The 21,867-nt window shown below is 40.9% G+C and overlaps 1 protein-coding gene and 1 long non-coding RNA gene across 5 annotated transcripts in view; one reads left to right on the top strand and one right to left on the bottom strand.

The window, feature by feature from the left end:
• Nucleotides 1-21,867, top strand: part of LOC100650952 (insulin-like peptide receptor) — a 116,818-nt gene that overhangs the window by 22,043 nt on the left and 72,908 nt on the right. For all 4 annotated transcript variants that reach the window (XR_007225820.1, XM_003393746.4, XM_048410457.1 and 1 more), the window contains exon 2: nucleotides 13,602-14,922. Coding sequence is in view for 3 of the 4 variants with exons in the window: in XM_003393746.4 (XP_003393794.2) it covers nucleotides 14,178-14,922 (745 nt within the window). In the remaining variant the exon portion in view is untranslated. The remainder of the gene's footprint in view (nucleotides 1-13,601; nucleotides 14,923-21,867) is intronic.
• The window catches only part of LOC125386039, a 136,853-nt gene continuing 121,054 nt past the window's right edge, over nucleotides 6,069-21,867 (bottom strand). The window contains exons 5-6 of the long non-coding RNA XR_007225862.1: nucleotides 6,693-7,020; nucleotides 6,069-6,625 (exon numbers count right to left, since the gene is read on the bottom strand). This is a non-coding gene — a long non-coding RNA (uncharacterized LOC125386039). The remainder of the gene's footprint in view (nucleotides 6,626-6,692; nucleotides 7,021-21,867) is intronic.

The raw sequence follows: 21,867 nt of genomic DNA, 5'->3' as shown, positions 1-21,867 counted from the left end.
GGAACATTTCGTATGCCCGATAATTCTGTATTGATCTCATAAACAATCTCTCTCGGTTTCGGCATGCATCCGGGTTTCGCTTCCACGAACAATCAATCTCGTCAGTGGCATATCCGCCGATCCGCGCCTTCCTAATCAGATCTCCCTTGATATTCAATACGGGAGCATTCTTATGTTGCGCGGGGAAAAAAGTTTACAAAATTATACATTTCCTTAGGTTTTGTTTCTATAAAAAATAAGTTACATCGTATTTACATTTGCAAGGATTAAAAGCGATCTAGCTGAGACTTTAATTTCTCTTTGTTAACTTTCTATTGCAGAATAGAATCGATTATGGAAGTTTGTAGTTTAGAGATGTTCCGGTTAACGGAGCAAGAGTCATTACGATTAACAATTCAAACGTAGTATGTTAAAAAGCTAGATAAAAGTTCTGGTATCGTTTACTCTGTTCGTTATTTTGTTTTATATTTGCCAAAAAGGGATTTTATAATACATGTTGCACAAAGTCATAAATTTGTTCTCTAATTTGCTATTATTCATCCTTTTCAATGAAAGTTGCTCAATTATCGCGTTTCACGTGCTACTGTTTTTCGCCCCCCGAGAGGCGTGTCTCGATAAGATTGACAATTCTTGTAAACTAGTAGACTGAATTAGTAGACATCGAAATTGCGCGTTATCGTTTTTCATGGGAAATCTACCGCGATTATTACGAAAATATCTACGCTGCTTAAATGACACTTATTCGATATCGCAACTCGATAACCTTGTACTTTGCTATTATATTTCGAAAGCGAATTGCGTTAATAGGAACAAGTATTTGACAAGATTCAGGTTTTCGTAGATAAAGATCGTAGTTGGAGAAGTTTTCGCAAACGACCGAGACAAATTTCACTCGATTTCAACAATAGCTGTTTAATGCGTTGCTCGTTGCATTTCCGCTGTTGTCAATACATATGTGCATTTTCTGTGGTCACTGGATTTTAAAAACATTTCATTATCCGGATATTGTTTCGCAGCGTCACCTTGACACGCGTCGATACAACAACGCGATCCAGTCGATACCGCGTTACGTAAGCTCGACGTTACAATTCCTTAATCCTTCCCTATTGACGCGAGCACGTGGCAGATTTCGATACGCGTAGAAATCTTTTGCACTTCGTCATCGTAATATTCCATACACACGAACCTGAAGTGTTATCGGATTCACGTACGAGCTGTTCCCTTTAACAAACATGGAGGAAAATGAGGCGTAACGAGAGAAAGGGGATGTTGATATCAGGTGCTCAACGGAGCGTGCGCTCGAAATATATTTTTTTCCTCGGTGCAACGTTTTTAAATAATTGGAACGAATTGTCGGATAATGAGGGGAAATGATGCTCGTTAAAATACTCGAACAACCACAGAAAAGAATTATGAGGAAAAAGTTCTGCGGCGAGCATTCTCTTCTGATATCCTGTTATTCGAGAATTAAAAAGTAGCTAGTAAAACTTGTTAATCCGTTCGGTCACGAAACTGTCCGCTTAATTGTCTGGCATTCTTGAAACGTTTCTTCGTTCGACGCCACGATAGAGGACGTTTAAACGAGGATAAATAAGGAATTTCAGGGAACGAAATCTCTTCGGCGTAAACAGCTTTTTTCCTTTGCAAACATCGTTTAACAGGGTCTGCAGGTGCAAACGAGCCCACCGCTAACACGGTGTACGTAATCGCGTTTAGAAAACGTATTCTAGGCGAACAATTGGGTTACAGAACGCGTTGGAGAGCGTTCGCGTTGGCTAGGCATGTGGCAATGTTTTGGTCGGCATCGATCGACCAGCCCTTACACTGCGGCGTAGTATCATACTTCCTTGCTTCTCCCGCCCGGTGCTCTCCCACCACCCGCATAATCCACCCACGCCCTGGTTCACTCAGCCACCCTTACACGCCAGTGATTCTCAATCGAATCGTCTCCACTACCTGATCGAATCTATGCTCTATTTACCAACACAATGGGGCACTTTTCCATTATCGAATAATTTCTCCGTTGATAACCGAGACAATATTCAACGATACGCAAGTAATCTTGTGAAATTCGAATTAAAATATAAATTGACATTTTTCTGAACGTCCGAAGAAACCACGTATCGCTACTTTCTAGAAACTGTAGATTTCAAACACGATAGAGATGGTACCGCGAGACGTGGTCGTTGGTCGACTTATTTCGGGTTTCTAGATGTAACCTGTTTTCGCTAACGACTGGCGGCTGTAACCGCGTTAAAGGCAATCGGCGAGACGCAACAGAGAGCCTCGGCTAGCCTGGAATTTGCATCGCGGTCGCCGGTACCGGGACCGTATAAATTGCAATTAATTTATTCGTCTGTCTCGTCCGGCGAGGATCGTGCGCGCGCCACGCACTTAAGGAACGCGACGACGCGACGTTCGAATTCTTCCCGCAACGGAGCACTGCTGTCAGCAGGCCGAAATTCGCCGAAACGCAACGGGCGTCGACGAACGCGGCCGACCGCCTCCGAGCCACCTCGAGCCTGCGACTTTGTACGTTTCAGTGGTTCTCACATGGATTTGTGTGGTGCGCTGTGGCGGTGGAACGTTCGGATGCGTCGCACCACTCCACACTGCTACCACGGCCGGGGGAGTTCATTGAACGAGCGAGCCGGCGCGCGGAGTGGACGCGGCAAGGAATGGCGCGTTCCACGGTTCACGGTCCGCGCGCGGATGCTCGAATTGACAATGCACCAGGATATCGTGTATCGCCTACGAACCGCCTGGAAACTTTGAAATAACGACGCCGCGAGCATCCACCACGACCTCCTCCGTTCCGACGAGTATCGAAAATTACTCGACCTCGTTACGTTTTCCCGTACAAGGACGACGTGCCGCAGGTATCGATCCTTTGACCGGGCCGTTGGCTACATTCGAAGGATTTCTTCTCTCGTTTACCTCGTCGATCGTTTTATCTCGATTTTACGTCGACTTTTACCTCGACTTTTCCCTCCATTTTTATCTCCATTTTTACCTCGTTGTATCGCGACGATGATTTTTGAGAATCCTACGTGTGTACGATATGGAGTTTTTAATAGAAAATGCAGGTAGTGGTTACGATATTATAGTCGTAGGTGGCGAAGTATACTTCAGAGTTTTCTAGTCCAAGTTGGTCGATACGAACTCGCGTCGGAGGGCATTGGAAGCCGAAGATTCGACGAGATAATGGACGCTGGGCGGGTGAGGAATTCAACGAAGGGAGCTGTTCGGGACGGGAGAACGCGCGTGCGTTCCTCTTTGCACGCGCACCTTCGTACAGCGCGTAATTTTATTTACACAATGATAGAGGTACTGGTTGTGTTTGTCGCCACTCCAGGCTGGCATTACCTATATCTCATTACGTTCGGCTTTATCGCCTGTGGCACTCTAGCTTTCAAAACAACCGGCACTGAGACCGAATCGTAATAAAAGAATCTCTGCCGCGTTCCACAAGGCAAAAAGCGTAGTCGTCGTAGTCCGATTACGTGACTATTTGCGTTTTCTAAATCTAATGAGAATGCTGCTTTTCATCAGTTTCGTACGACGAATTTTAGTATGACCTACAAAAGGGACGAGAAGAAGCAGCTTAGTACAACGTAAACCGTAAACGTAAGCGCGGCCCATCGTTACTATGTAAATTTATTCAGGGGAAGGAGAAAAAGTAGCTGGAAAACAGGTCGCGTACACCGCTTGCTACAAAATGTCGCGAATTTTGCTCTCGAAATTCTCGATTCTTTGCTCTTCTTCTTGGTATCGTGTGTTTAAACATATACGAAAGACCATGACGTGTCCATATTTGTCGATTTTATTATTTTCGTGGCCCTTGGTGGCTGAGCTTCGAAAATATACCCAGTTTTCTAAAGATAGATCGCGAACCTCTGTCAAATCTTGTATCTGCGTGTTTAATATCAGGACAATCGACAATTTTGGAATGTTCAATAAGATGTAAAACTGCGTTCTTAATCTCACAAATACAGGCACAACTTTAATAACATAGTTATTTAGTTATTAAATTTTAAGATTGGTTATCGTGTTCTTCCTCTCTATGGTCTTCATATGCGGTCGTTTTATGAAAGTGGAGGAGGAATGTGACGCGGCGAGAAAAACGCGCGGTATGGAAGAAAGCGAGGGACCGCGTGCGACTCGGTGGAAATCGAGAAATGAAGCAAATAGAGGACGAGGAACGCAGTCTGCGCAACGACTGCGTTCCAAGATAGAACGGAGTGTCGCGTACGAATGTAAAGTCTGCGAGAGAAGCGGAGCCAGACAAAACGAGACAAGTTGGAAAAAAAGATTCGCAAGACCTATGGACACGCGGCTAGAGCGTGCCGCGATGGATCGAGGAACGAGGTGACGTGATTGTCTTTGTTGTTCGCTCATGGACCTCTGTAGCTATTGACGCGACACCAGCCAGAAACCCATGAATGTAGTGCGTATGTAGCTTCTCAAGTACCATTACTCGATGCGGCGTCGTCGTTTGCTACGATCCTCGCCAGCGATTGGTCAAAGGTTCGACTCGTTAAATCGAAGAAGAAGGGGCTGCGGAGTCGATATACGAGATTCTTCTCGTGGAATGGCAGGACCGGAGAGAGGAGTCGAACGAGCATTAAGGCTGGTTCAGACACGGCCGGTAGTTCAGCCAAGTAGCAGGTAAAGCCGAATTTACACTGTTCGTATTGGAGGATCATTGCGGATGAAACGAGGGAAGCAAGGTATTACGACGAATCATCCTCAGTGATCATCCAGAATGAAACAGTGTAAATTCGGCTTTACCTGCTACTTGACCGAACTACCGACCGTGTTTGAACGAACCTTTAGCGACGAAGAACGAGTATCGACCATCTTTTCTCTCCCATTCAGTCGGTCCGCAACACTGTAGGTACGCGAATAACCAACCACGCATCGAGCGTGTTCGAAAAAGACAATAGAGAAGCTCGATGCGACGTAGTGTACCGCTTCGAAGGAAAGAAAGACACCGTGGTCTGCGTCTAATTCCACAGTGACCCTTTCTTTCTCTCGCACGCATCGCTCCCTCTTCTTCCTATTCTTTTTCTTTTTCTTCCTGTCCTCCATCTCCTTCTCTTCCTGCCGCTTCCTTTCGCGGCTACGATTCGGTATAAGAGCTACCGTGTTTTCAGTGCGTTGAACCGATACCCTAGGCGACTTCTATTTTTACGGAACACCGACCGTTGGAATTCACAGCTTTAAATTCTCGCAGCGCTGTGGCACGTGGATGACATACTAAATCATAGAATTCTATCGAAATCTTCTACGATTCTATCAAATTTCCACGGTGCCACGTAACACGGTTCTACGTAAAATACCTGTGACATCTTAAATCTAGGAAATATTACATATGAAAAAAGGCAGCCGAAATATCTGTAAGTTAGCGAAATCTCTGGCGCGAACTTCACGAAAACGCGTCACCATTATACGATGCCTAGTCTCGGTAGACTTCCGTTTGAAGCGCGTGACAGGTGATACGCGAAAGTGAGCGACGAGGAGAGAGAATTAGAACAAGCGCCGAGCGTGAGAGAGGGAAAGATAAACGTGGTCGGATGGTCGGTGTCGACGGACCGGCAAACGCGAACACAAACACTTCATAGTAGAACGTAGCGGCGTGGTGAATGAAGCCTGCGGCCTACTGCCCCCTCCTTTTCTCTCCGTACTTCTCCTGTGTTTCGCGTCGACCGTACTTCACCATGTTTCCCCACTCCGTCCCTTGCCGCCTCGTTCACGAGTCGATTGCTTCCCCCTTCCCCTTCAACCCCCTACTTCTCCCCACTATCTGGCCGCCGTGTGTGTGCGCTACTATCCTCCCCACTCCAGTGCATCGCTGCGACCAACAATGTACCCATCTTCCTCGTTCTTCGTTTCACTTGATGCACCGACTACACGCGGCACGCACGCACCGTGGCACAGGGGCGCGGGAAGACCGCGTCGCGACGCATAAAACGGACGGACGACGGATCAAAAGCGCGGCAGATCGTCCGTTTCCGGTACGGCTAATCTGACTGAAATGTTTTTCCAACCGATGACGCGTAATCGCTATCCGAGCGAAGAGCACTCGGTAATCGGTCTTTAAAGCGAATCATCCGTGAGCTCATGGATTTTTTCATGTCGACATTCGTTTGTTCGTTCGACATACACGGAAAAATTCAGACTGCCTATCTCTTTGTATGTTTAGTTTTTCGTTTGTTTTTATTATCCCTGTATTTTTCCCGGGGATTTTTAGTTGTTCAAAAACGAACAATCTCGTTTAGCAGCGGTACAAACACGCAGCGTAATGTTGATTTATGAAAAGCTTATAGTTTTAATACTTATAACTGTACTCTCTGTTAACAGTACTCGTTGAACGTACTCAGTGTTTATAATTACTTCTAAAAATATTCGGACAATAAATATTTGGATTGATTTATTTATGTTTTTTGTTAGTTTGGTATATTTTTATCAAGCAACTTTAACTGTAGAGTAAATAGAACGATTCGCGTTTCACGATGTACTCCTAGTGACTGACTTGTCTGTTTGTGTCACGCCATCCCCGTCGTATTTGATCAAGAAAGATCTCCGTCGTTAACGGACCACGCTACGATTGTTCCAATAATCCCTACGAAAAAAGAGACATAACAACAGTCGTGGAAACTTTTCTGGACATGTTGAATTAATCCACTTACCGGTTAACGTTCGAGTTTGATGTTTAACCATTACAGCGATCTCGAATCCCGAGAACGTTTCATCGTTCCCAGTGAAATATATTCTTCGATTAGCGCGATACGTATCACGGATACGGATAAATAGCGGTACGAGCACGTGTCGAAGCGACGAATCGACATGTGACGGACTACGTCGGCTTTATTTGCATCCCGCGTGGATATTTTAGCTCCCGTCGCGCTATCTCGTCTGTCAGCCAACAAGAGGAAGGCTAGAAGCATTTCGGATGGAATACGCTGCGAAGAGTGGTCATCCGTTATTGTATTTTTCTCGACCGAAAGACGGGATTTCCTATGAGAAATTATATTTGTCAGCAAGCTCCAGTTTCCCTAAAAATTTCATAAACTTCGATAAAATTGAAGTACGTATTTATTACACTGTCATCTTTCTAATTTTTTCGATGGATTTCTATCGAGTATTTATTATTCCAATACATTTTTCCTCCATGAAACGACATGTAAGTCAATTTATTTATGTTTCTTAATAATATTGCATTACAATGTTAAATAGGGCGTTTCACCACCTAGGTATTTTCCTTTGACAACCGAATAAAAGCGTGATTAAAAAGCATCCCCGCAGGCTGCTCCGTGGGACAAGCGTTTCTACATTATGACGAGTTTCGTGATTATGCATACATCTTGGTCGGCGACCCCTTTTACAGATATACGAGTCGTGCGAGTTTGTTCCAGCTCTTCGTTGCGTTGGTTCGTTTCCCGAAGGACCGAAGCCCTCTGCTTTTTCCCACGCGCTCGGGTGTTGTAGAACGATCGATAATAGAGAACAACGTAGAACGTGTTTAAAGCATGTACAATCCAGTTGTTTTCTAGGTCTCTACGCTGCACGGAAGTGCTTGTAAAAGACAGGTATCTCGCTAGTTCTTCTTCTCGCTCCCCTTTTTTTTTACGTTGCAGTGCGTTTCGACGCCGGAACAAACTTCATTCCGACTTTTTTCAATGCCCTGAAAAGTCTCTTACCTATTCTCCGTGGTACACAGAGAAGGAGCATAATCGTTTCTTTTTCCCTACAGTTTAGCCGAACTGTTCCTCCGCGTTTTAAAATTTACTTTGTTCTGAGAATAGTCACGCGATCTAGTTTCCCTGCCTTTTTAAACTCTTGTTAGTGCTACTTCTTTAGCTTGTTTTGGTATTCACGTACACAGAGAGAGAGACAGAGAACCGGATAGGTAGATGCTTTAAATGCCAATCGATTTTTCCAATAGTTTATAATCTGTGATTAATTGGCAACTTTTTCACCCGATGCGGTTTTCTCAGGAACCATCGAAATCCGCATTCCCTCACCCCTTTCGCTGTCTTCTACGCAACTTTTCGGAATAAATGATCGTTCGACCAGATAGCACACGCTCGTCTTCGAGATTATAGACACTCTGTATAATTTTGTTGCCGCTGGAAGAAATACGCATCCCATAAAAATCCCGTAAAGACGAAGTGTACGGGAAGTCGAGACGATACTGGGAGAATAAACTTGCGACGAAATGTTAACGCTCTGACAGAAACGATGGTGACGGCGTTACATTCTCAGCCTCACGATACCATCGATTGTCCGGTCGCGAAACGAAAATTTCGACACCAGGGTCGACCGACGTTCAATCGATCGAATCGATTTTAAGTGGAAGCTTTCCAGACGAACGAGATGTTAACGATTGACAATCCGATGGGTGGCAACGATCGTTATCGGTCATCGTCGTCATCGTCATCTTCGTCGTCGTCGTCTGGTTGAACGAAGTGGTAAGAAGCGTATTGGGAGCGGAGAGGACGGGGCAGCGGAGATTTAATGGAGCGGATCGCTCGGTACCAGGGCGCGTGCTACCGCGTATACGGCCCGGCTGACCCCTTCATACGCAATAAATCAATTATCGCTCGTTAGCAAGAAAAATATACCTTCAATCGAATCACGTTACTTAACCCGAGTGTCATGGTAACCAGAACGGTGTTTTGCAAGCACGCGTCCATAATGCAGTCGTCTTATTTGTTCAAGCTACTTACCGTGTGAATTTCTTACCCCTTTGTCATAAATTACGATTAGGTATCTGTCAAGAGTATTTGCTCGCCGATGATTTGTTCGTCGGTCATTTATACGGTTGGCGCCACGCGATGACGTCTTCATCGAAGAAGTCAGACAAGAAACACGCGAGATTACGTACCATCGTTGATTTCACGCGATTCTTACTCTCGTAAACGATGATACTGTTCGCTGGATGGATGCATGCTGCGGTCGTTTTTTACTTCACGTCAATCTAATTTACGGATAGAGGACATTGCCATCGTTCGTTCCGTATGATCGACTGTAAACAATTATTCGAGATCGTGAGAATCGCGACTGTTGAATGGACATTCCAAGCCACGGTCCGTGTCCGCGGGAAAGTAGAAAATACCGTGTTAGTCAGCGGTGCTCGCGGATGAGCGGTGCTGTTTCTATGGATAGGCTAGTTCTACACAGAGATGTACCTACATACGTTACCGCCCACGAGCATTCGTACACCTGCTGCAATTTCATCTTGAAATAGCTTGATCTTTTTTTCTTATATATTACATGTTATAATTAGACTAACAGATTTTTATGAGTTTGTGGGAAATACTAAGATGTAAAAATATACAAAATGCACATAACATGCGAATATACGTGAAATATCGAAAGAATACTACTTGCTACAATATTTAATAGGTTAAACAATTCTCTACTTAGGTTCCCCTTTTTCTAATTAGACGCGTAAAAATATGAATTTATTTTTTATATATTCCCAGTTTAGTTAAAGTACAATAACGTTCCTCTACCGTCAATTCTTTATCTCTTTTCCCATAATTCGAATCAAATGTTGTGCTAAATTTAAACTGAAACGAGAGATATACTCGCATCGCTCTAATTCCATGTTTATCTCTAATTGACGACTGACACTTCATAGAATCCATACGAACTTTTAGAACGTGACTAGAAACACTGAATGCTTATCGTGGTACACATATTCCTGTGTGAAACTAGCCATAGAACTCTCGCGCGGACCGTTCCACCGTACAGAAGAGCAAAACAAAGGTTTATCGTTCTTGTCATCGACAAACCGTGTTTTCCTTTCGTTTGATCGAGCAAAACGAGTCTGCAATCAGGAGGTAAATGAACTCGGTTCGATTATTAATTTACGGTTCTCTTTCTCGAGTCGAACGAATACAAGTCAAAGAGTCGTTCTTCGTTATAGTTGCAAGAGGGTCGACATTGTGAAAACAGAGTGACGATTTCACGGGTCGCTGGAACTAATATTAGATCGTCCCTCTCCAGTTATAAAGCGTAGAACGAGAGGGTATCTGCGCGCGTGGACATCGAGATATCATACGCGTCGGACGAAGAAACGTCTCGCCGGTTGCTGCTTTTAGTTGCTTTCGCGACGACTCAAGATGCACGGAGCACCAGAGGGAGAAGCCTCGCGAAACGGTCGGTTCGAACGGGCAATGAGTTTTATCAAAACTCGATGGCCTGAATTCGTAGCGATGAATGACGATGGATGACGTGTTCATTGAAGTATGTTCCTCTATTCTTAGAACAGAGTACGTGGCTAGCTCAGTAGCCAACTCGTTAAGTATTCTACTTTGAGCGAGCGTGCGTCCCGCTTCTAAACTAACGATCCTCGTACCGACCAATCAGACGGTTGAATTTCAAGCTAGAAACAGTCGTAAAAGTAAAAGTACTGTGCCGAGCTGGCGAGAATATGTGTCCGATTGACAGTAATGAATTAGATTTACTTCAATCTCATACGGTCACGTCTACTAATCGAAGGGACCGCTGTAACGAGAAGGCAGCTCCAATTTTTCCATTAATTTGAGTAAACCGACAAATACCAACCCTAATTCGATCCGAATCAAATCATTCTTACCAATGCGCTTTTACGATCCACCAATATTCTTGCAATTAGTATGGCAAATCCGTGCAGAATTCTATACAAAGGTTCTAGATCTGTAGGTTCTTAATTTACGAAACGAATTGTGCGTTCGCAATTGTATTTATTAAACTTCTTCGTAATAGACATAAAACAACAGAAATAGAAGGTAAAAGTTTAATCAATAACAGAAGAAATATAAGATCTGGTAAATAAAAACCTACCATTGATCTTTAAAACAGCAGAAGTAAATCTCTGTAAATAAAATAACATAGTAATAAAAAAGATACTAGTTGCATAGATAGAGTGTGGAAAGAGGCGTGACGAAGTGAAAGGGCAGCTAGGGCAACGTAAACCCTGGACAGCGTTGAGAGCGACGCTGTGGGCGGCGGTCCAACGGAAAGGGTCCGGTGTATAGGGCTTCGCGTAATGAAAAGCACCGTTTGGCCGCTCCACAGCGGCGAATTTCGCAAACAAACATTCCTGGACGATGATGCTCTATCCTACGCGTCCTCGCGAATATTGCTCGCCGACACACGCCGAGCGGACGAGCTTTGTGCGCCCTCAAATCGGCCGCGAGCTGCCGCAGTTACAACAGCCGCACAACTTTCCAATTTTAATTGGATTTATAGCCTCCGGGATCCGTCGATCTTCTCGCCTGACGCATCCGCGTTTTTCGTGTCTCATAGCGGAAGCCTTTTGTAACAAGAGCAACGAGATGGATTTTTCAATTTTACCCTATCCATCTCTCTTAAAGTTCTACCAGTGGAAATTATTTAGGAAATGGATTGAAAAGATAAACGTTGACTCGAGAAAATCTACCACGACGTTGAACGGACCCAAAAACAACGTTTCTCCGTCGTTTCCTAAAGTGATCGTAATTATGCCGTGGAAATAGCTTCGCTTCGCGTCGTACACCCTTCACGTTTCATTTACGCTTTTCCAAGCTAAAATCTGAAACATTCAATTTCCCACGTCAAACATTTCCACGAATAATTGAGATATGAAAGTACTCTTATTCGTCTAAATTGTACAATACGTTATGCTGAATGGGAGAATACATATTACGTCGAATGTGACGTGGGATATTTAGTTGCCAACCCAATAGTTTCGGGAATTTCGTTACGGCCATGCCAAAAGGCATGGTTTCGAGAAAAATGTAAGAAACGTTTTAAGACGACATTTTTCCCGGATGGAAAAAGATCTTGTAACTTTACTGTCGATCAAATGCCCATTGTTCGTACAATAATACCGCATATCACGTATGACACGAAAAACTCGAATTACCTACATTTGAAGAAACTACATTTTCTTATCTGAAGCAAATAATTCCTCGATTGTCACTTTATAAATTGCTTTGGCGCAATACTCTATGCAAAGATTCGAAGAAAATTAAGAAGAAACTATTAGCGAGGTGTGCCCTCTTAACCTCCGTCGAAATAAAATATCTCTCGTTAGAGTCAAGCGACTTTTAATCGGACCATGTTATGTTAAAAACCTCAATCATGCGAAATTGAATAGATTTAATTTGAAAATTTTTATTCTTAAAGAAGGGTAGCTTTATTAGGTATATTTCATTTCCTTTCGTTTTCTTACAGTGTTTTTCAATGGCTTATCCAATAACGAGTAGTATAATTAATATTATTTTAAATTTCTGTAGTTCCTGAGAGTAGGTAAAGTCAAGACGTTTTACGTTGAAACCCTCATTGTCTTCGATAAGTCTATTGTCACTGTTTAATTTATCATAAAAATTTAAACGATCTGCAGAACGAGGTGCTTCATTTATTGTAAAGTTTTAAGCTTTGCGTTTGATATAAGTTTACGTTTGACATTGGTAGATAATGTTGATTTATTATTTCATATTTTTGATTTATTATTTATTATTTCAAGAGAATTGGAGAGTTCATTTTGCTTAACCATAACCAAGTGATTTGAAAGTTTTCTGCGAGATAATTATAAACCTAAAGTGGAACTGTACCTTGGTAGTTTCGATAATTTTATTGCATAGTAGTTGTTCTATGAGTTGACAATTTTTTGCAATATAAAGAACACAATATTGACACATTAGACACATAAGGGAGAGGCTTCTATCTGGTACGTTACCTTTAAAAACTAACTACCTAACATGGTGAGTGACATCCCATGGATAGAATTATCCGAAGCTATCCAACTTTTATGTCGATATTCTGGACTTTTGTTTCGATTCTTCAATTTCTTTTAAGCGTAAGCTTCAAACTTACGTTACGCAAGTGAATAACACAGCCAACCCGCCATCTCTCGTTTCATTTTTTTAATTCTATTTGTATAAGAAATATCCGTGTCCAGCAATGAACGTAATGTAAAATGTATTATCGGGCTATACTCGTGAATAATAACAATAATGATACGCGATAATGACATGGAATCCATACTAAGTTTAATTAGTATTCTAGAATTTTGAGGATCGATGATTTTCTGCATAATACGGCCGAATAAATCGCCCGATAAACAATAACCTTTTCATTCGCAGCTACTCTGATTTAAAAAACATCGAATTTAATCCACGTTGATTTTCGAGTCGATCGATGAACACGTTACAAAAAACCGTAATTATACCAGATTACATATACATATACGTTGAATGTAGCGAGGTCGGAGAAAAATTGGCTCGTAAATAGTTCTTCATCGTGGTGGACGAGCGCAGTGAAGGGCATGCGTTAGCCAGACGGTGGCCGATTAAATCGCGTCCGCCCTCCGGGTTAAATATTGACGTTTTCCTACATAAAATTCATGCGAACATTTATTTCCTGATATGTATTTACCTTGTCCGCCAAGTACATCGGGTTCCGGTTAAATATCATCGCCCAGCGGCTGTTTATTCAATCGAGCCTTCTATGAGGAAATCGGGCGAATTCAAACGTATATGATAAAATGCGTGCACAAAAGACGATACTAAATCGATACCTGTAATCAGTCGTATGATTCATACGTTCTAATTTTCTGATTGCAGGATATTAATTGATGGGAATATCGGCGAAGAAACAGGATACGAAGAGGATTCGCATATGTCGGCGAAAGTGTTAAGCAGCGGAGGTTGAAAGTGTTCTCACAAAGGAGAGAGAAAATCGACTGTGTACTGTGAGACGAGTGGCAAGGTCCTGTGGTTTGATTCGTTAAACTCAACTTGGATCGAAGTCGAAATCGATGGCGCCATTCAACCTACCTAGTCATCGATGTTATTTCTTCATCGGAAGGGACTGATATTCGGCTCATCCTCGATACAGGATTGAGCCCGAACAACTGTACAACAGCGCGAGGAGAGATGTCTCTTCTACCATCGACCGCAGGAATCTCCAATTGGTCCTGAGTCTCGTCGATCTTCCTCGAATCTTCATCCACCGCATCTTCGATTCTTCTTCGAGTAAGAAAAAAAATAAAGAAACACGTTCATCGAGAAATCTTCAAGAAGAACCAGAAGACTGGATCGAGTTCGAGGAAGATGAACGACAAGATAGCGAGAGAGAGAGCCGTTTGAGTCAGTGTAGGCGAAAGACAGCAGAGAAGAATATCGAATCCTGTTCTTCGAATGTTCGTCTTCGAAGTGACGATTATCCGGAAAATTTTTTGTCCATCATCTGCGAGAAATCCAAACATGGAGCCGTTAACGTGGTGCACGCGCAGGCTCGGTGGTAGCGTAGCGGCGTCCGAGGAGTCGACGATCGCCGTGACTCTCGCGAAGGTTGCCGCCACGACCTCCTCCCGTCTCTCGACCAACGCTAACCCTGTCAACGATTGTTCTTCCACCACGACCTGGATCTGCGAAACCACCTGCCGTCTGACTGACACTAGCGAAGATGCGAACAGTGTCCTCCGTCATTGTCACTGTTGGTCAGGCAGTGCCACTCCAGGACACGACGGACCGCCACTTTCTCTCTTTTTGCCGAATCGCCAAAATCAAAGCAACGTTTGCGATCTCTGCGAGCGTCTTCGTGGACGAAGCTGCGATTATTCCACGCTAGACGAGAAAAGCACGGAAGGACGTCTCGATCGAATAACAAGACGCGGGCAACGACAAGTGGTGAATCGTGACGTAAATCACACCATGATTTCCTCCAAGATATCACAGCGCGACAGGTTGGTGTCTGACGCTTCCTCGACCAGCTACGTCTCCAGCGTCGTACGGTGGAGTTTGAGGCCGGAGAGATCGTTTCGCTGGACCAGGCAGAAGCATGCGTTAGCCTGGACGATTTTGTTCCTATTGGTACTCGTGCCCTCCACTTCCGCGAACCTGCAAAAGGGAATTTCAAGAGGTTCCTCCAAAGAAGAGGGAGGTGAGTTCGATCAGTTACGTCTGTATCTACCGTTCGTCGCTCGGGAGATGACATTCGAGACGGCACATGGCAAGAGGAGTACGCTCGGTTAATGCGTTGCCTGTAACATCCGAAACTCATTTTTTCGATCCTCGTGTGCAAACATATCAGACGATGGTTATAAAATATTCAATTTCATTATTCGATCGAATTAAAAGGAAAGCTCAGAATCATTTTACGTTAATTAAGGAAAAACGAATGAACAGGCTGACGAAAGTTTTCGAATTCTTGTAGGCGACTTTTATGAACATATTATGTGTTATACAGAATATTCTGAAATTCATACCGTACGCTAATTTTTTTTTTTTTTTACTCAGTATATGTGCGCGATAAATATCTTGTAATTTGTGCGTGTTTACAATTATACGTGATTCATACATTTGTATGTTTTTACGTTCCGAACGGTACATTTTTCCATTGGTTTTAAATTCGATCAATCGTGACAGTCTGATTACAGTGCTAATAAAATTTCAAAATGTTTCGTATAACATGCCATATCGACGTAAAAGTGTCCTGTGCTAACTGTTTAAATACTTTCTTGAACCGGTGTATCTCTCGAGAATAGCCACTATCGTATAAAATTTTCAAATGAGTTTCAAGGAAGTGAAAACGTGTATGTTAACGAACGATTTCTCTCTCTTTCGACCGGTGTTTTTTTCCGGATTGCTCCCCCTGGAATGCCTCGCAACCGGAAAACTGATAATGAACTGGGACAACAAACACAGTCGGTAATCGAATTTCGAATCCATGCTGCGCATTAATTACATTTGGCACAGTTTTAACGTTGGCTTAATGATATTACAGTTGGTCGATGCGACGCGCGAAATATCGCTGGCAATTCCGCTTAATTCGTTTCGATGAACAGAACATCGGAGTATGAAACAGGATTTAAAAGAACACCGATAAAACTTGCATGCATACTTAGTGCTTTTCCCATTCTCGCTTTTTTAACGACCCTATTTTAGCCCGATAACGTAGCGAAGATCGATCACTCCGTAAACAATCAAAGTATATACGTAGAGTGATGCAGTGTTCCCTGGATCATGGTAACGTCTTCTGCCATGTATTTTTATATTAATCGTATTTCCATCGTTTTGCCATCATATTTTGTTACGTTCAATGTTTACAATTATTGGGTTTGGTGATTGGTTACTGAGAAAGAGAACGAGACATTTTTGTTTTACGTTGTACGTTTATGAGGACATTACTAACAGATAGGAATTGTTCTAATTACATAAACTGGATACAAATACTGTTTTATATTATTTAGACTATACAGTGTATACCCTTTTAAAATTGATTTCTTTCTATCGTTCGAGAAAAGATACAGAAACAAATAATTTCTTTTTATTAGTTGTCGATAATGAAAACATTCTTTACCGGCGATTTTGTAAAGAAAATATAACGCATTGAAATACGAGATCAGTTTTATCGAGCGCAAATATATTTATCGTCTAGTTCATTAGCATAACAACTTCTTAAAGCACAATGTATATGGAACATCGGGTGTAAAAGGATAGTGCAAAATTGTAACATGAAACCAACCAAATCAGATTGCGTTGAAACTCGTTCTCATTGAAAAAATGCCATCTATATACACCAATGTAATATTCGCAAATATATATTATACAACGGAAAACAGAAAATTCATTAGCTCTGCTAAACGAGGGAACCGTGAGCTATAAAGGTGAATATTCATATTCATAAATACGGTAATATGCTTGAGGACATGCAGACAACTTTCCTTATCCCGGATTATTGTAATTTATCAGCTCGAAAGCCAGTTATAATGATCCGAGGAATACTGTGTAGCAAAGCAAACGACGCTCGGAATAATCACACATTTGTCTCAGCGTCTCCGAGTTGTAGATCGCTATTTTCTAGACCAGAAGTTCTTTAACTCTTCTAACTCTCGTAACAATTTGCATCCTTTTCGTAGACTATTCGACAACTTTCGTTTGTAACTGCTTTCGGTATACCGATTCATCAAAGCAATTGAAAGCAGTAGCAACGATACTTTGCTTCGCTTTTCTAAGTTCGAAGAAACATTAGCGAAACCTGAGGGTACGGTCGTACAAGTGCATCGCCAGCACGACCGTATTTTATGAAGGCAGAAACCCTCGCCTCCCAGCTGTTTGTAAATCCGCTCGAAAATATTGACCGCGTCTATCCGGCGTGCGCGCATCAACCGAACGTCCGCGCGAATGCAAATATTAATTAATTGCCGACCAAATTGCAGCTCGGATATCAGGTTCGTTGATTTTTCCGCGTCGTCGATGATCAAGCCATCATACATGTAGGTACATAACCGTTCGTAAGTATTATGACATTTAAAGATCACACGGGAGTAATACGACAAGTGTATTTTTGATGTTTTTTAAACTTTCACCTTAGCCGATGATAAAACAGACAAGACAAATTTAAACCACTTGAAAATTTAACAATGAAAAAAAGTAACAAATTTAAGCTTGGCTGTTACGTTACTTTCGAATTCAATTCGGATAAAGCATCCATATTATTCGATGTTACAACGATACTGCTGTCAATGTGATATAACAAACATTAATTCTTCTTTTGTCTATATACACCTGTCGCGTCTTTATCATATTTCTTATTATCTGGCTGCACGAATGCTACAGATGCTTTTACAATGCAGATTTAGATTCTCAATAGATTTCTTCGAGTCTCGGAATTCACATTCAATTTCTTTAATAAGACAGTTTAGAAAACTGTGATGCTGTCGACAGATCATTAGTACGATTTACTATATTTACTATATGCATGTTAGATTGCAACCTCGCGCGAATATAAAATTCTGCTCGATTAATCATTTCTTTATTATTTTCGATTCGTTATCACGTTTCCTATAAAATCAGCAAGTGTCTTAATACGCATGGACGAGAATGTATATCAGGTTATCACATTCCGCGTTTTTCACCTCGTCGATCGATACTCCTCTTCCTGTTGCTCGAACAAAGTATTTCAACGACTCGAGAACTGGTCTTTCCCAATCGTTACTTCGAATCGGGTTAATAAGTCATCAGACGGAGTGAATTGTCAAGCGGAAGATAGGGATTAATAGTAGACACCACTGAAGTCACTAAATGCTTCGTAATGGACAGATTTTCGACCTACTTTGCATTTTTGCGACAAGCAGCTGGTGTGATTAAGTCGCTGCCCATAAATATTTGAACCCCTTTTTATTATCGGGGATGAAATGTATTATAAAATATACGTACATTGCCCAATATTATTAGTGAAATTTTACATGTTCCAGGTCACAAGTTACTCTAGTTTTAACTAGTTCTTTTGCATAATAGTAACAAATTCTACGTATCAATTTTAGCAATTGCAATCACACGTTATAATTACACATTCGATATTTTCCCAACGTTGAAAAGGGCGAGAAAAATGTATGTTTAGTCTGAGAATCAAAAACGAAGAGATAGTTTTGACGCGGAGAACATATTGAATTTTGTAAATTTGCCCTTCTATGAGATGACAGAGGATGGCTTGCAAGTAAATTTTCTGACGCACGATCGACTGAATATCTTCATTGGCGATGGTGGAAAAAATATGAAAGAAGAGATGAAGAGCGTGGGTTAACTGTACGCCATGGTGCTTTGGTATTTCATCGCACAAAAGTAAAACCTTTTTCATTTTCGACGAGATTAATTTCCCTTTTCTCTATAGACTCACGGTAGACTTTAAATCAGAATAAATTACTTTTGTGTTGGAAAGTTGCTTCGACTCTTTGTAAAGTGAGAATCGTGTTCCTCGGCCAGATTCGACAAAAGGGCTCGTCCTATTGAAACAATTCGCACTGTTTCTCAAGAGTTACATCATCCCAGCATTAATATCTTTGATATCATTAATTCATATCTTTAATTTATCAGAGGAACGATACCGGCCTGTATTATCGACTGTTTCATAATATTACAAAAATAATATGCGTTTGCGCAACTTAATCATTATACAGAATCGATTCGTTCGCATTTTCGTAAAATCTCTACTTCAAAGCGGTTCATTTCAACGCGTGATGTTGTAATGGAGGGAATATTCGTTCCAGGTTTATTACGCTCGTATATGTATAAGCGAATAACGCTCGTATATATTCGACCTGAAACGTCAAAAATGATAAATCTTTTCTTCAGCGAAATTGTTTCTTGGATAAAGGTAGATATTTATTTTTGCAATTTGTAACACTTTTATATTATAGAATAATGACATTATATTTTACGATCGTTAATGTAATGCACGGATGGAAAGCGATTCTTTTCATTAACGCGATAAACACAATTCATAATTAATCTAAAAATATTAAAATGTATAAAATATCTGATACATTTTACAATATGCTACCATACATAATTGGTACGATACATATTATAAAATTATATATTAATGCAATATTGCGTTTCTCTTTTTGTATTTAAATGTTTGACGTTGACTATTTTCCGTGTATTAATATACATACTATATATGATGTTCCAGGTTTTTCCATTCAGATATTTCATTTTATTATAACTTTTTAATAAAGTTTCAAACGGTGTATGTGTGTGTGTATAACATTTCTCTTTTCTCTTATTTATTTCCATAGAATATTCTGCCAAACTTTAATCGAGAAAACCTGCAACACCATACATATATACCTAAAATGCAAAGTGAGCAGACTTTATCTCACAGTATTATTAGTATATGGTCATGGCTCAAAAATTTAGGTTACCTTATTTGATGAAGGAATTTGAATTTTTTTAACGGGGCAAACGTTAGCATGTTTGAGCTTTTATATAATTTTAAATTAATATATATTGGAGGAAAACGTTCGGTTATGATTATTTTATAGATATTTTCAGTGTTTTGACATCTCGAAGGAAATTCCAATTATTCAACGAGGACAAACAAAGTATTATAATATATTAAATAATCGCATAAATTAAATAGATTAATAATTTCAATTGGAAAGTTTTATAATCCGTAAAATCGTTTCGCGGTCCATAAATTAAATATGAAACGTCGCTGTTTGCAGAAACAAAAGATACAATATTATAAAGAGGGCAAATTCCAATAAACCTACTAAAAGCAAACAAATAGTATAAAATTATTTCTTATTTTATTTTGTCTTTCACGTTTCCTTCCTTTCGTGAATATCTTAAAATCTTAAAATAAATATCTCAAACTCTTGCGTGGTAATAAATATCGATTGCTTCAACGAATAGAATAAATAAGTCACTGATAAGAACGTGCCAATTATTGACCGTATGAAATACAAGTTTCAACATTAATCTTTGCCGAATCGAATTTGTTTTAGACTTTGACTGGAAGATTTGAAATCGATTTTGTCAAGAATAAATATGTTTATCAACTAAGTAGATATGTGATACTTTGTAAAGTAGCAGACCAGGGTAGGTTGTAGCTCGTTATGTAACTCGATTATATTTGGGTATCTGAAACTCATTAATCAAGTGTTTCGTATGCTAAGGTGTACATTTGTGCATGCACATACGTTAGGCCTTGATGGTCGGTATTCAATCGTTTTCGTTTCCATAGCAATAAATATTCGTGTTGTCTTTTCTATTCGCCTAGAACTACGCTGTGTAGAACTGTATATTATAAATTACATTGGTACATAATGGGGTACGCCATGTACATTGATACGCCTGCTTTGAGGCATTTCTATACCGCGACTACGTATTTTTCTTTTCTTTTTTAAATTCGATTCTTTGAAAATGACCTGAAATTACATTAACAGAACATGAAATATCGCAAGGTATTTTTGACAAAGCTCGTGTCACGGTAAAGGAAGGCTCATTGTCACTGAATCGATGTGCAAATATTTGCAAGATAGACAAAACGACCTTATTGATTCGTATATACATAGCACTACATGCTATATTTTAGCATGATCTTTTCGGACTATCGATTGAAACAAAAATTGCAGAGAAATCAAAAGCTGAAAAATATATCAACGTTCTTTCCTACATGCAGCATCAGCCGTGAAATGGTTAACGGGTCACAGCTTTTCTAACCAGACGGATCGAAAGATGTGTTTGTATGATCGGGATTTGTTGTGATTACGTGAAAACTTTCGGAAATTTCGTTGACTGATACGATTGGAATACGCTTCCTGATAGCCGATCAAAATTTTAAATATGCGAAGAAAAAAAAACATTTCGTTCATGTGGATTCCTCTGGCGCATGCGAGAGGACCGTGTCACAGACGTAATTCGGCCGAATCACGCGGAACATCGGCTACAGACAGCACAGTGAATTGAATGTCAGGGGAGTAAATGGGCTGGAAATATTTAACCCGACGCCTTCCTTCCTCTCTCCGTCTGGTCGAATTAGCGAGCAAGGAAAGCAGGTGAGAAGGAAGCTGCATCGGTTACCGACGTCGTTCGGCTCCGATGCGTCGACACGCATCTACATATTTACACGTGGCTCGTAAAGAAACGTTTTTATCTATTTTGCAAGCGAAACACGAATAAACGAATGGAAGCTGGCAAATGGAATCACACGATGACGAATTCCAACATCGTAAATTTAATATAAAATTGTTCGAGTTTATGCTACGTAAAAATTTACCCGTTCAATTTTACCTGGCTACTTTTTATTTCTTTATTTATATTTATATATTTTACGATGATTTTATAGTTACGAGAAACTTAATAATTTCAAATATTAAGAAAGAGGAAAAATATCCCGATTTGAATGCAATAAGTTGTCACCAGAAACGACAGGCGATAATTACGGATCGTACTTCTCCCTCGCGGCTCGCTCGAATCAGCGCGAACTGGTTAAAGCCGGCGTAAAGTTGTTTCCGAGGTATTTAACTTTTTAAAAAAGTCATGCAAATCTGCATTAATTTGTCTACGTGCTATGGCTTGGTTCTTAGAAGTCCGCTAT

The sequence above is a fragment of the Bombus terrestris genome, chromosome 2 (assembly GCF_910591885.1).
Source record: "Bombus terrestris chromosome 2, iyBomTerr1.2, whole genome shotgun sequence".
Lineage (NCBI taxonomy): Eukaryota > Metazoa > Arthropoda > Insecta > Hymenoptera > Apidae > Bombus > Bombus terrestris.
This window is presented reverse-complemented; position numbering and strand designations above follow the sequence as displayed.